General features: G+C 37.0%; 2 protein-coding genes across 2 annotated transcripts; one reads left to right on the forward strand and one right to left on the reverse strand.

Annotated features, from left to right (window-relative positions):
* Nucleotides 1-1,127: 1,127 nt before the first annotated feature.
* On the reverse strand, nucleotides 1,128-2,243 carry LOC115971168. The gene is made up of 2 exons (XM_031090906.1): nucleotides 1,692-2,243; nucleotides 1,128-1,586 (listed from the first exon to the last, which is right to left on the reverse strand). Exons 1-2 carry the CDS (start codon nucleotides 2,241-2,243, stop codon nucleotides 1,128-1,130), a joined length of 1,011 nt encoding a protein of 336 aa, XP_030946766.1.
* Nucleotides 2,244-7,886: 5,643 nt separating this feature from the next.
* On the forward strand, nucleotides 7,887-9,634 carry LOC115976684 (UDP-glycosyltransferase 90A1-like). The gene has a single exon (XM_031098132.1). The coding sequence runs from the start codon at nucleotides 8,138-8,140 to the stop codon at nucleotides 9,539-9,541; it is 1,404 nt and encodes a 467-aa protein (XP_030953992.1). The 5' UTR covers nucleotides 7,887-8,137; the 3' UTR covers nucleotides 9,542-9,634.
* The last annotated feature ends 5,252 nt before the right edge of the window (nucleotides 9,635-14,886 follow it).

Below are 14,886 nucleotides of genomic sequence, written 5' to 3' on the forward strand. Positions count from 1 at the left end.
CTTGTACATTCCTCCCAATCTGATGCGTGAACATCTTGTTCATCAATCTTTAGTATGTCGCCCCAGCATTTTTGAGTACGTCCGAATGGCATCACCTTGTAGCAGAACAGTCCCTGACTGGTGACAAAAGAGGTCTTCTCTTGATCGGCTTCTTCCATTTTGATCTGGTTATAGCCCGAGAAAGTGTCCATGAAGCTTAATAGCTGATGTCTTGCGGTTGAGTCAACCAGAGTATCTATCCGAGGGAGTGGATAGCTATCTTTTGGGCAGGCCTTATTGAGGTCCGTGAAATCCACACGCATCCTCCATTTTCCATTGACTTTTTTAACCATGACCACGTTTGCCAACCAATCGGGGTAGTATACTTCTTGGATGAAATCTGCCTCAAGCAATTTTCGAACTTCCTCGGCAATGGCTTTGTCCCATTCTTGAGCAAATACTCGTTTCTTCTGTAGAATTGGGGGAAATGAGGGTGATACATTCAACCTTTGAACTATGATCGAGGGGTCTATTCCTGGCATGTCCTTGTGACTCCAGGCGAACATGTCTTGATTGTCTCTTAGGAATGCCGTGAGCGCTTGGCGTATTGGCCAACTTATGAGCTTACCCACTCTAGTCATCCATTCTGGCCTTGAGTCGTCAAGGATCACTTCTTCTAATTCTTCAACCAGCTCCGCTACTGCTCGTTGTTCTCTTATGCACATTGTTTGTTGATGCTCGTCCATCTTTAACATAACAATATAGCATTCTTGTGTTGCCACCTGATTCCTGAGTAGTTCTCCAACTCCATAATCTGTAGGGAACTTGATCATTAAATGGTAGGTCGAAGTTACAGCCTCCCACGAGTTGAGGGTGGGTCATTCGAGAATGGCATTGTAAGTAAACGAGCAGTCGACCACTAGGAATGTTACGTCCTTCGTGATTTGCTAGGGGTAATCACTTATCGTTACTGACAACAGGACAACACCAATAGGGAAAACTCTTGTCCCCCCGAAACCAACGAGAGGGGCATTTACCGAGATCAACTATTCTCTATTAATCCTTATCTACTGGAAAGTCGGGTAATACAGGATATTCGCCGAACTGCCATTATCGACTAGAACTCAGTGCATGTTGTAGTCTTCTACCTACAAGCTGACAACAAGCGCGTCGTCATGCGGGTGGTGCAGCTTTCGAGCATCTTCTTCTGAGAATCTTATGTCGGGGTTGTCGATCTGTGCCATTTTGGGTACAACGCCCGTAAGCTGGACGTTCTGGATCATTCTCAAGTAGCTTTTCCGGGCTTTTTTGGTCGACCCAGAAGTTGCCGTGCCCTCTACGATCATCCTTATGTCTCCAATGGGCGGCTTTGGGCACTCATTCTCTCGTCGCAGGGCCTGCTCTTGGGGTGGATCCGTTCTCTCCTTACTAACGAACCTCTGTAACTTCCCTTGTCTTATAAAAGCTTTTATTTGCTGTTTCAGATCGTAGTAGTCAGCTGTGTCGTGTTTGTGGTCTCGATGGAAATGGCAGTACTTGTCCCTTGGCCTCTTACTGGGATCTCCCTTCAGCTTGCCGGGGAACGTCAGGATTCCTTCGTCTTTGATCTACATTAAGACCTGCTTTATTGGGGTAGTTAAAGGGGTGAAACTTGTGAACCTCCCAGTGGGGGGTTTGGAGCATCTATCATCCTGTTGTTCTCCAGTTCTAGCCATCTTTCGCCCCCTATCCTGCTGTGTGTCCTCCTGTCGCTCCCTCTTTCTGGGCTTCTCCTCACGAGCCAGTAATGCGTCTTCTACGTTCATATATTTGGTGGCCCTATAAAGCACATCCGACATGGTATTTGGGTTGTTCTTGTATAGAGAAAATAAGAATTTACCCTTCTGTAACCCATTAGTGAATGTTGCCACTAGTATTTTGTCGTTCGCTTCATCAATTAAGAAGGCCTTCTTGTTGAACCGAGTTATGTAGGACCTAAGTGTCTCGTCCTCCCGCTGCTTTATATTCATCAGACATGCCATAGATTTTTTATACCTATGTCCCCCGACGAAGTGCGATGCGAATTGGGCGCTTAGCTCCTTGAAGGAACTAATGGAATTGGGTATCAGCCTGTTGAACCATATCCTCGTGGGGCCCTTCAGCGTGATGGAGAAGGCCCTACACATGATCTCATCTGGTATCCCCTGGAGGTGCATCAGGGTCTTGAAATACTCCAGGTGATCGAAAGGGTCCTTGTTTCCGTCATAGTTCTCCACTTGCGGCATTCAAAACTTTGGCGGTAGGGGAAAGGAATTGGCGGATGTGGTGAAGGGTGAATCGGTTTGGTTGACCAAGTCGTCGAGATCACTGGAAACTCTTCCCTTGAGTGCGCTCATCATGCACTCCATCCGTTCTTTCATCATCTGCATCTCCTCAACGATGTAGGGCGGGGCTATATCGGCGAGGAATGGCCGGCTCACATTTGGTCTGTTCGGGGCATTGCCACCCTCCAGTCCCTCCTGGTTCCTGTGGTTAACACTGGCCCCTTCTTGATCTTCCTCTTGGTTTCCCATCACTGCATTCTTCTGTCACAGCTGTTCTTTTAGGGTTTGGTTTTGTCTGGTGAGGCGCTCCACAGCCATGAACGCGGTCAGGGTTTGTACTTGTCTTTCGAGAGCGGTTGGGAGTGGCTCCTCTCCCTGAATGTTATTGGTGGTGGTTGCCATTGAGCGAGTAAGAACCATGCAACTCTTAGTCCGGGAAGTGTTTGTTATAGCCTATAAGTCTCGCACTTTCCTCACGGACAGCGCCAACTGATGATGCTGTAAATATTACCAGTGAGTTACACGATCTTCGCATGCTCGTAATGATGCCTGAACAAAAAAGAGAGAAACCCTAACAGAGAACACCAGTGTGGTGCTGGCCGAATACCCTCCGAAGGTCAAGTTAGAACTATTCTCACAACTCTAGAGTGCTAAAGAAGGGTAAATTATGCGTACCTTGATTTGTGAGGGTATTGAGGCTTTTATAGTAGTAGAAGGTTGACCTCTCCTCCTTGGTGTAGAAGTCTTTTCCTCATAGGAATCCTCTTGAATAGCCCTAAACGTGATGGACAAGACATTTCCTTATAGAGAAGATATCCATTAATGCGCGTATCTTCCAGAATCCTTTTTGTGCTAGAATTCCTATTTGCCTTGGGATCCTGCGGTGGTTAAGTATGTGTTGCAAGTATTTCCATCTAGGGCTTTTGGTTGCCACGTGAGTGCTTACATGAGCGCTTGATCCATTCCTATTGCATCGGTTTATGTAGGATATGTCCATAACAGACCTCTGCACTTTTGGGCTCGCCCTCTATCGGCCCTCGGACGTGAATTCATCAGGCCCACTTCATGGAGATCCGTCAACCTAGATTTTTACCCTCTTCAGTCTCTAAGTCTCTCCATCCCTACTCTTGCTCTGTGCTCTCTTTTAAGTTTTCTTTATAAGTTACAATAGTGTCAAGTGTCAACATATGATTAAATCTAAGTTAACCAAACAAGGATTCAATATGAGATAAGAGGGATACCTTTGCTTTTGCAGACCTGTAGTGCTAGTGTCGTTGGCTGCCGAACTCCTCTCCTCTGTGTTCAGACGTAAGTTAGGTTTTCCTCCCTTTTTTTTTTTTTTTTTTTTTTTTTTTTTGAATGTCTTAGAAATCCCCTTCTTTTTTCCCTTTTATTATATGTGTGGGGTAAGTTGGATGTTTCCTACTCCTAGGCTAGTTAGATATCTAGTTAGAACCGGATTGATTTTTATTTTTTTGCTTGTGGTTGTTTTGGGGTGTTGTTTGGGCTTAATTTATGTTGTTGGGCTAATATAGTTTTGGTGAAAACCACATTTTTGTCCTTACATTTTCACGCGATTTCTATTTTGGTTCCTATCTTTTATTTTCACCGCTTTTAGTCCCTATTTGGAAAAACGTCATCTATTTTAGTCCTTTTCGTCAGTGCCCTAACGGCAAAGTCCTTGGTGGCAGATGGAGTGCATCGTTGGCACACTAATGTTGACTTTAGCATTAAAATAATAATATAATATAGGCGTAAATGCACTTTTAGTCCCTACAGTTTGCATCTTTTCCATTTTGGTCCCTACATTTTCATTTCACTACTTTTACTCCCTAAATCAATTAATGCATTCCATTTTGGTCCCTACCGTTACTCACTCAAAAGAAAATGCCTATGTGGCAAACAGAATACACAGTGTGCACTCATAATGCTTACATGGCTATTAAAATAACAATAAAAAAGTTTAATTTTGCATTTAAGTAATGCCACATCAGCATTTTAATATTTTTAAAAGTCACATCATTAAAAAAAATTAATTTATTAATTTTAACTAAATAAAAAAAATTTAAAACAGATTATTTAAAAAGAAATTAAATTAATTAAATTAAAACTCTGATCTAAACATGAACAAAACATCCAGATCTTTCTCTCTCGGTTTCTCAAAAAAACCCAAATAAAATCTGAAATATGAATTTTGAAGAGAAAAATTTTAATATCAAGATCACAATTTCTTTACTTTTCTACAAACTAAACACATCAACAATGTTTACGGAGAAATCTGTAACAATTTGTAAGCAACCAAAGTACTGTACAAATCTACAGAAGCAATTTGCTGGTTCATGTCACATACTTCCATTGCTGGTTCCAGCACCGCCCTCTACACAGAATAAATCACATTTTCAAGCCAAATCTCTAGCCATAAGCCACATTTTTGAGTTGTAAACCAAATTTTTTTTTGCATAAACACACTATACAACAAAAACAGAGGGCTTATGCTTCAGAGTCAAAACAAAACAAAAACAAAAACCCTCATAAAATCTAGGCCATTGAAGGCCAAACTTCACTAAAATTCACCAATAGAAAAACCTGTTAATTTAAAGGCCCCATTATCAAAGGCAAGACACATAGATTCTAAAACAAGATCATAATTTTTGTTTATAGTTATGAAAAGGGTAACCATTATCACTAGCCACACAAACAAGGACATAATTTTTTTGAAATTACAAAGAAATGATTGTTGTTACTTGTTAATGAAAATTAATAAAGAGCCAAAGCAACCTGAATAGGGAAGTGCTTGGTGATACCCCTCTTAGACAAAGCAGAGATAATCTCCTGAGAGATTCCAAGCTTAGCGACCTCCAAATCTGCATCAGCTTTTGGCGACGAAGAAGATGAGGCTTCGGATTTGTAATCAGCTATGGTTTCAAATTCGACGAGAGAAAGCGAGGAATGAATGGTGAAAGTATTCGGTTTTTCTGAGAAACCGAGAGTGAAAGATCTGGAATTTTTTTTTTTAATGATAAGATTTGGATGTTTTGTTCATGTTTAGATCAGAGTTTTATTTTAATTAATTTAAATTTAATTTCCTTTTTAAATAATCTATTTTTAAATTTTTTTTATTTGGTTAAAATTAATAAATTAATTTTTTAAAGATGTGGTTTTTTAAATATTAAAATGCAAAATGCAAAATTGAAATTTTTTATTATTATTTAATAGCCATGTAAGCATTGTGAATGCTGACTGTTTATTCCGTTTGCCACATAGGGAACATCTGTTAAGTGAGGAACGATAAGGGCCAAAATGGAATGCGTTAATTGATTTAGGGACTAAAAGTGGTGAAATGATAATGTAGGGACCAAAATGAAAAATATGCAAAATGTATGGACTAAAAGTGCATTTACATCTATAATATATTATTTAGCATTTTAAAAATGCCACATCATCTTTTAAAAACAAAAAATTAATTTATGAATTTTAACTAAATGAAAAAAAGGAAAAAACAGAAATAAAAACCAAAAATAATATAAATTCAAATCTAACTTTATTTTGAGTAAGAACAGACAAGAACACAAACCCAGTTATTGTTTTGTTGGCAACCACACATAATATCAGCTGAAACACACACGATTAGCCAAAACCTAGAAATACCATAGATTGGTTTTAAAAAAGATTTTTTAAATATCTAATGTGAGATGAGAGAAAAAACCAAGATTGAGCACCCAAAATTTTCAAAACCCGAAGAATACAAACCCAGAAAATTAACACAAACCTAGAAATTTCAAGCACAAACCCAGAAAATCAAACACACTCTCCTCTCAACCCACAGACAAAAGAAAGAAAGAAAGAAAGAAAAAATTACAGCTTCTCCAACTCACACACTAACCCCCAAAACCAACCAATGCCTAGAAATTACACTTAAAAACTCCAAAACTCACAAACCCATTTCCTATCTCTCTCTCTCTCTCTCTCTTTCTCCGTCCTGTAGAGACAACCTGGGTTTTCTCTAATCTGGGTTCCCAAAATGAAGCCTCAAATGCTTCCCATTTTTGTTTTCACTTTTCTCACAATATTGTTCCCTTTTTCAAAACCAGATTTGGCTTTTGCCCATTTGCACTCTTGGCTCTTCACTTTGCTATTGGTGGGAGAACCCTTCTATGGAACATAACAGAGACTAGTCCATGCCGTTGGGCTGGTGTTATTTGTGAGCAAAACCGAGTCATAGTGCTTCGTCTTCCTAGTGTGGCTCTCTCAAGCCAACTTCCCAATGGCATTTTCGGAAACCTCACTCTCTCCGCACTCTCAGTCTTTGTCTCAACGCTCTCACTGGTTCACTTCCCAATGGCATTTTTAGTTTTTAAGTTTGTGTTCTTGTGTTTGATTTTTTTGGGTTTGTGCTTGAAATTTCTGGGTTTGTATTCTTTGGATTTTGAAAATTTTGGGTGCTCAATCTGGGTTTTTTTCTCTCATCTCACATTAGATTTTTTAAAAATCTTTTTTTTAATCAATCTATGGTATTTATGGGTTTTGGCTAATCGTGTGTGTTTCAGCTGATATTGTGTTTGGTTGTCAACAAAACAATGACTGGGTTTGTGTTTTTGTCTGTTCTTACTCAAAATAAAGCTAGATCTCAATTTATATTATTTTTGGTTTTTATTTCTTTTTTTCCTTTTTTTTCATTTAGTTAAAATTCATAAATTCATTTTTTTTTAAAGATGACATGGCATTTTTAAAATGCTAAATGGTATATTATATTATCATTTTAATGCTGATATCAGCATTTAGTGTGTCAGTGATGCACTTCGTCTGCCACCTAAGACTTTGCTGTTAGGGTACTGACGAAAATGACTAAAATAGATGGTGTTTTTCTAAATAGGGACTAAAAGTGATGAAAATAAAAGATTGAGACTAAAGTTGGAATTGCGTAAAAATGTAGGGACGAAAATGTGGTTTTTGTCTATATTTTTTTATAGCATTTAAAAATATCAATAATATTGTTAAAAGGGAAAAGTGTAATTTTATTTAAGCAAATTTTTAAAAATAATATATTATATATATACACAAAAAAAAAAAAAAAATCTAGGGGGGCCACTGCCCCTGAAAAAAGGTAATTCAATTGTAAAAGTGAGAGAGGAAGACCAACCTTGTGAAGTAGTGCAAGATATTTTTTTAATAAAAGGTAATTCAATTGTAAAAGTGAGAGGGGAAGGCCAACCAACCTTGTGATGTAGTGCAGATATTTTTTTAATAAAAGGTAATTCAATTGTAAAAGTGAGAGGGGAAGACCAAGCTTGTCAGGTAGTGCAGATATTTTAAAAAAAAAGGTAATTCAATTAGTGCAAGATATTTTAAAAAATAATAATAATTCAGCAAAAAAAAAAAAAAAATTGTAAAAGTGAGAGAGGAAGACCAACCTTGATGATTCTTATTTTGATTTTGAGAGGTTGGGTGTTAGTAGTGATATATATAATTCTACCGTTAGTTAGTGCTATATATATATATATATATATATATAGAAAAATATAAGGAACAGCACAAATGACTGAACTTAAGTTTTATTCCATATAGAAAAATATCAGTCAGTAGTGGTGGCCGAGGAGAGTCTCAGTCATCGCATCATATTCTGTTGGTCACAGGCTCACAGCGTCAGCAACATGTCTTTACTCTTTACCGTCACCTTGTAAAATATCTGACTTTGTTTAGTTTTAGCCTAACATATATGATCCTTCCACTAGTTTCGTTTATAAATATCATCCACCACCTACACCAAACACCACGTACTGGCTAGATAACTAGCAAGCGAGAAAGATTGAGAGAAATATCTGAGGAGAGGAAAAAGAAGAAGAAAGAAAAAGGAAATGGGTTCTATCTGTGGTGATTCACAACCACACCATGTGGTTCTCTTTCCCTTTATGTCCAAAGGCCACACCATCCCACTCCTCCACCTTGCACGCTTACTCCTCCATCGCAGCCTCACTATCACCATCTTCACCACCCCAGTCAGTCGTCCCTTCATCTTTGAGTCCCTCAATGACACCACAGTCACCCTTCTTGACCTACCATTCTCACACAATGTGCCTGATATACCTGTTGGCATTGAGAGCACAGACAAACTGCCCTCTATGTCCATGTTTCCTTCATTTGCAAACGCCGCAAAGCTCATGCAACCCGACTTCGAACGAGCACTCGAGACTCTTCCACGTGTTAGCTTCATGGTCTCTGATGGGTTCCTCTGGTGGACCCTAGAGTCTGCTTCCAAGTTCAACATCCCGAGGTTTGTATACTATGGTATGAACTATTACTCTTCTTGTCTGGGTAGAGCTGTGGCTATTGATAGACTTCTCTTTGGACCTGAATCAGACGACGAGTTGATATCAGTTCCTCCTTTTCCATGGATTAAAGTTACTAGAAATGACTTTGAGCCCCCATTTACTAAGCCGGAGCCAAAGGGTCTACAAATTGAGTTCCTCATGGAAGTAGTCATAGCAACAGCGAAGAGCCATGGTATTATATTCAACAGCTTCTATGAGCTTGAACCTTTGTTTGCTGATTATTGGAACAGTGAGTGTACACCCAAGGCCTGGTCTGCGGGGCCCTTTTGCCTGGCTGAGCCACCAAAAGGTAGCACTGAACCCCACAATAAGCCTAAATGGGTTCAGTGGCTGGACAAGAAGCATGACCAAGGGAGCTCAGTTCTGTATGTAGCTTTTGGGTCTCAGGCAGAGATTTCACCTGCACAACTCAAAAATATAGCAACTGGGTTGGAAGAATCTAAAGTGAATTTCTTGTGGGTGATAAGAAAGAGTGAGTCAGAGATTTCTGATGGGTTTGAAGAGAGAGTGAAAGATAGAGGAATTGTAGTGAGAGAGTGGGTTGACCAAAGGGAGATTTTGATGCATGAGAGTGTGCAAGGGTTTCTTAGCCACTGTGGATGGAATTCTGTGTTGGAGAGCATATGTGCTGGGGTTCCAATCATTGCATGGCCTATGATGGCAGAGCAACCATTGAATGCAAGAATGGTTGTGGAGGAGATAAAGGTGGGACTGAGGGTTGAGACATGTGATGGGTCAGTGAGAGGGTTTGTGAAGTGGGAGGGGTTAGAGAAAATGGTGAAAGAGTTAATGGAGGGAGAGAAGGGGAAGGAGGTGAGGAAGAAGAGTAAGGAGCTGGCAGAGATGGCCAAGAAAGCTATGGGGGAAGGTGGATCGTCCAAGTGCACTTTGGACTTGCTCATTGATGAGACATGTGGAAAGAAGACATGAACAGGTGTCAACTGGATGTAATAAAGATTCAACTAGCACGGAATAATCTGTGACTTCTTAACTCCATTTAATTTGTGTACCATTTTATGTTTACCTTTTGTTTTATTTGGAGGTACCATTTAAAAAAAGGGATCTCTATAAGGTTAAAAAAAAAAAAAAAAAAAATCAAAACAAAAAGGGTCACTATATATATTTCCTCACATTTCTCACCGTATTTTATTCCTATTTTATTTATTTATTTTTGTTAATGTTTGTTTTACACATCCGTACATGTATCTTTAATTAAAAATTGTGTTAAATGCATGATTTCAATTATAGTTTCAAAAATGTAAAATTGTGTCTTGAAAACATAATTTTAATCATAATTTGAAAAAAGTAAATTGTGTCTTGAAAATATGATTTTACCATTTAATTGAAATCATATTTTGAACACACAATTTTAGGCTTTTAGCGGATGTAGCACACACATTGTATACACTGATGTATAATTAGCAGCGCCTTATTTTATTAGACTTTAAGCCCGTTAAAGATGAAAAAACTTCAAGTCAAGCTAAGTGATCCACAAAACTAAGTGTGCAAAAAAAGCCACCTCTGCAACTCACACTTAAATTGATTTAAATGATTATTATATATCTAGATGAGTGGTTAAAAAACCCATAAGCAAGTCCGACTTTACATTTATAATTCATACCCTAGCTGGATTTATTTAGGCTAAGCAATCTTTTATATTTGTCAAAAACCTTTAAATTCAACTATACCTCTTGATGTTTTCAAAGGAGACATTTATTACTCAAATCTCCTATCTCTTATTTTTTTGAAGAAAATGTAAGTGATTTTATTGCGGTAAATTATAATGGAATACATCATCTGGTAGAATTTCTAATCACATATCAGTATCTGTAGCTAAAACTACTCTTCTAGCAAGGGCGTGGGCTAGCTTATTCTCATCTCTCTTAACATACTTAAAACTACATTGAATCATAGAACATTTAAAATTTCTAATCTCCTCTATGATGTGCCGGAATATAGTATATTTTTTTTGACTTTTTAAATATACATCTTCATATTTGGGGCTAAAAGACCTATATTTTTCTAATCTCATCTTAAGAGGAGATTTATAATCTCCTCTTAACATACTTAAAACTACATTGAATCATAGAACATTTAAAATTTCTAATCTCCTCTATGATGTGCCCGAATAAAGTATATTTTTTTGACTTTTTAAATATACATCTTCAGATTTAGGGCTAAAAGACCTATATTCTTCTTTGGTACATGTATCTTTTTCAGGTTAAAACACCCATAATGTATTATTTGAGTCAAATAACTAGGATTATAAATAAATCAAACTGTTTATGAATAGCTCGAGCTCGATTTGAGAAAATTCTTGTTTATGTTCGTTAATTTGTTTATAAACAAGTTAAGCCCAAGTTTAAGTTTAGATTTGACTATTAAATGAGCCAAACTTAAATATAAAAACGTGTTCATGAACATGCTTGTGAATATAATACTCAATTTAAAAAAATATATATATATATATATATATATTTTACATTTTTATATGTAAATATGTCTAAAATATACTACTTTGACTTGAAGTTAAATTAAATTGTCAAGGACATTGTAACGTAATTGATCTCTTGCCATACACAAAGTATTTGAGAATCTAGGTTTATGTATAAAATTTAAGGGAAAAATGGGTCAAATTGCGAAGTTAAATTTTTTTTTATAATTATCTCATAAAATAAAAGACTAAATTAAATCAAGTAATTTTTTATATATCAAATTATTAATTGTAGTCAATGATGGAGAGTGGGGGCAATTGCCCTTGACTCCTCCTAAAACATCGTTTTTTTTTTTTTTTTTTTTTTTTTTTTTTTTTTAAATTTTATTTGAGAAACACACACATATGTAAGAGAAGGGGATGAGATAAGAGAATACACTCACACATCAACACTAAAACTACATGTGGCAGTTAGTGTCACAGAGCAAGCGATAAATCCTCCTAAAATATAGTAGATGTACTAGTATTAGAAATTGTTTAGACCTAAAAGGCAATAACAATAATAATAATAATAAAATCCAAACCTTGATAAAGAGTAAAGGACAAAACTTTCCTAATACACTGTGGAACAATTTGCTTCGTGATACTGACACGAGCGGAAATAAAGGCAAAAATTTCCCTTTCGCACAAGACCTTTCTTTTTAGGGAAGGGATTGTCTTGGCTCCATCACCCACCTTCGGCCATCCATTTCTCATCCATTAAATGTTTATGAGTATTGGTTGTTCACAATTGGGGCTGGTATTGTGAACAACCAATACTCATAAACTCACCAATCACCGCTGGCCCCACATGAGGTAGGCAGGTCGATCGAATGATGGGTATGGCTGTCTGAGACCCAAAAAACCCATATTGACCATAGACTTCAACGTTAGTTTCCTCCTTCCCTAGCCGACGTCACCATGAGCAATATTTTATCTCCATTCTTCGTAAATTTGACGAGATCTTCCCTAGATTTGTGAAAATCTCCCTCAGATCAGGTGGAGATCTTACCAGTTTAGTGAGATCTCTGCTAGATCCAATTGAGATATTATAGAGTGAAATCTCCGCCAGATTCGGGGGAGATCTCGTTGAATCTGTTGAGTTCCACTAAAAATCAGTTTCGACTGACTCGACTAAAGGAGTTTTAAGTGTCTGGAAATAGGTAATGGGTCAACCTCTTCAGAACTCGAAGTTGTTGGCTTGAGTCCGGCTTGGGTACCAAGTAGACCCAGATCGACCCATGTATACTCCTATATATAATTACACCCTATAATTTGATGTACACTAAGCTTAACTTTTGTCATTTTAATTGGTTAACTTTGACAATAGTGTCATTTTATTCCTTTCATTCATTACTATTAGAAAATTACATTAATCGTTTGGCCAAAATGAGCATTTGCTCATTTCTCACAAATTTTCAAGCATTTTGCCAGTTTTCTCAAACTATTTAGGAAAATATTATGTTTTCAAACTCGATAATGTGAGGGTTGATTTTTCATATGAAACTTGATTATCCTATGAGCGAGTTATTAAAAAACTTGATATTCATATGGACGAGTTAGTCTGAGTGTTCTGCCAAGCTGGCAAAGCAGCATGGCTTTTTCCAATAAAAAAATGCTCGTGTAAACATGCATAACTCGATAAGTAGAAAATCGAGTTTGCCTTAACAATTTGAATCTCTAACATCTCACAACGCCTGTTCACTCTCTCCCTGTACACTCTCCCTCGCTCTCTGTTCTGCGATCACTCTTCCCCACTCTCCCCCACTCTTCATCAGTCTCACTCTCCCTATCTAGTCTCCTTCACCCTTTTTGATTAGTCGTCATTGTCGAAACCCTGGTGCTTCCATCGAACCCTCATCGTACCCACCACCGTTGATTACAGGTATGTTGCTCTCCTTTAATATCTTTTTTGATTTTGGGTAATATTAGTTTGTGTTTTATGCGGGATTTTGATTATTTTGTTGAAACTTACTTAAAAGTAGTAAATTTACTAATGAAGATGAGAATTTTGTTGTCTTTAATATGTTGCAGTGATGATGATCTAAAGTATTTCTTGCTATATGGTTATGTTTATGTTATTTTCTCATTAATGAGTTTAAATATGCTTGTGATATTGTTGGAATTGGGGTTTTGATAGGGGATTTTGGCAAATCGATTGGTGGAGTTGTGATGATATCTCTGGGCTTGTGTAAAATGTGTCTTATTTGATTTTGGTTAATATGGTGCTGTATTTTGTGCGAGATTTTGATGATTTTGTTGAATCTTAGTTAAAATTAGTAAATTTACTAATCAAGAAGACATTTTATTGGGTTTTGTGGACATTGTGTATCAAATCAATGACTAATTGAAATGCCAAAACCCACAAATAGATGCCTATCCAATTGTAATGAAAATTGATCTAAAATGATATTATAAATGTAATGTGATTATTTTGTTTAAATATTGTGTATAGTGTGTAAAAATTAACTTGTTAAGGGTTGGTTTAATAGTTTTTAAGATCTCATGATATCCATGAGGTTCTAGCTAGCATATTGAACTTGGGGTGCTCTAAGTGACTGGTTTTTGGTCAATAGAAAAGGCTTTGAACCCCAAGGTTTCAATCAAAGAGGTTATGATCGGATTTGTTTTAATTGGGTAAAAGAGTTGGCTTGCTTTTTATATGATTTTGGAAATAAAGTGGCTGACTCCATTAGCTATTCTTTCCTTGTCATTGTAGGCTTTTGACAGCTGCATTTGGCTACAATAGGCTAGCTAATTAGTTTAGGGTCAGTTGTGTTTTTTGGGTGAAAAAGAAAATATGGTAGCAAAATCAGGTTAGGGCAGAAACTTTGGGCCATAGTCACCCAGAGCATAAAAGCTCTTTTGAGGTGGAAATTTTTGGTACAAGACCTCCTCCATGAACCTGAGGTACTACTAGCGTTCTTTGCCCACTTGGTAGCACGCATGGGCTGGGCTCATGCAAAAGGTCCGAAAGGAACCAAGCCATACCCTCCAAACCACACTTCCTCAATTTCCCCCATAAGTCAGATGGGCTTGGGCCATGCTTAAAAGAATAAAATATAATATAATACATAAATTGAGCCCACAATGAAGTTCGGCTTAGTTGAATCAGGCTTGTAAAAAATGTGTCGCGAAAATGAGTATCAACAATAGCTATTTTTTAATTGTCATGTGTTTAGCACGTATTTTCTTTAAGCAGTTAGTTTTGTTAGTTTCAATAGTTAGTTAGATAACTTTTTTCCCTACTTTGCTTAGCATGTGATATGTAAAAATACAGAAAGTGTATGTATTATTATATATAACAAGATCATAATGGACCGAATAGGAACAAATAGGATTGAATAGGACTATAGTGGACTAAATAGGAACGATGTCGACTAAATAGGACCAAAGTGGACAAAATAGACCGAATACGACCAATGTGGACCGAATAGAAACAATGTTGACTAAATAGGACCAAAGTAGACAAAATGGACCGAATAGAACCAAAGTGAACAGAATGGACCAAAGTGGACCGAATAAGACTTTTGAATATTTATCATTTTTATTGCATATTTAGGGCTCATATTTCTAATTTCTAATGTCTATTTTGATTGTATTTTTTCACTCAAAACTAAAGAGTTTAGCCCAAATATAATAAAATCTCATACTTTACAACCCAAAAATTAAGTGGGTCAAAGTGCACCAAATAGGACCATATAAAACTTTTGAATAATTATCATTTTTATTGCCTTTTTAAGGCTTATATTACTAATTTCTAATGTCTATTTTGATTGTATTTTTTAGCTCAAAACTAAAT

This window comes from Quercus lobata, chromosome 2, assembly GCF_001633185.2.
Source record: "Quercus lobata isolate SW786 chromosome 2, ValleyOak3.0 Primary Assembly, whole genome shotgun sequence".
Taxonomy (NCBI): Eukaryota; Viridiplantae; Streptophyta; class Magnoliopsida; order Fagales; family Fagaceae; genus Quercus; species Quercus lobata.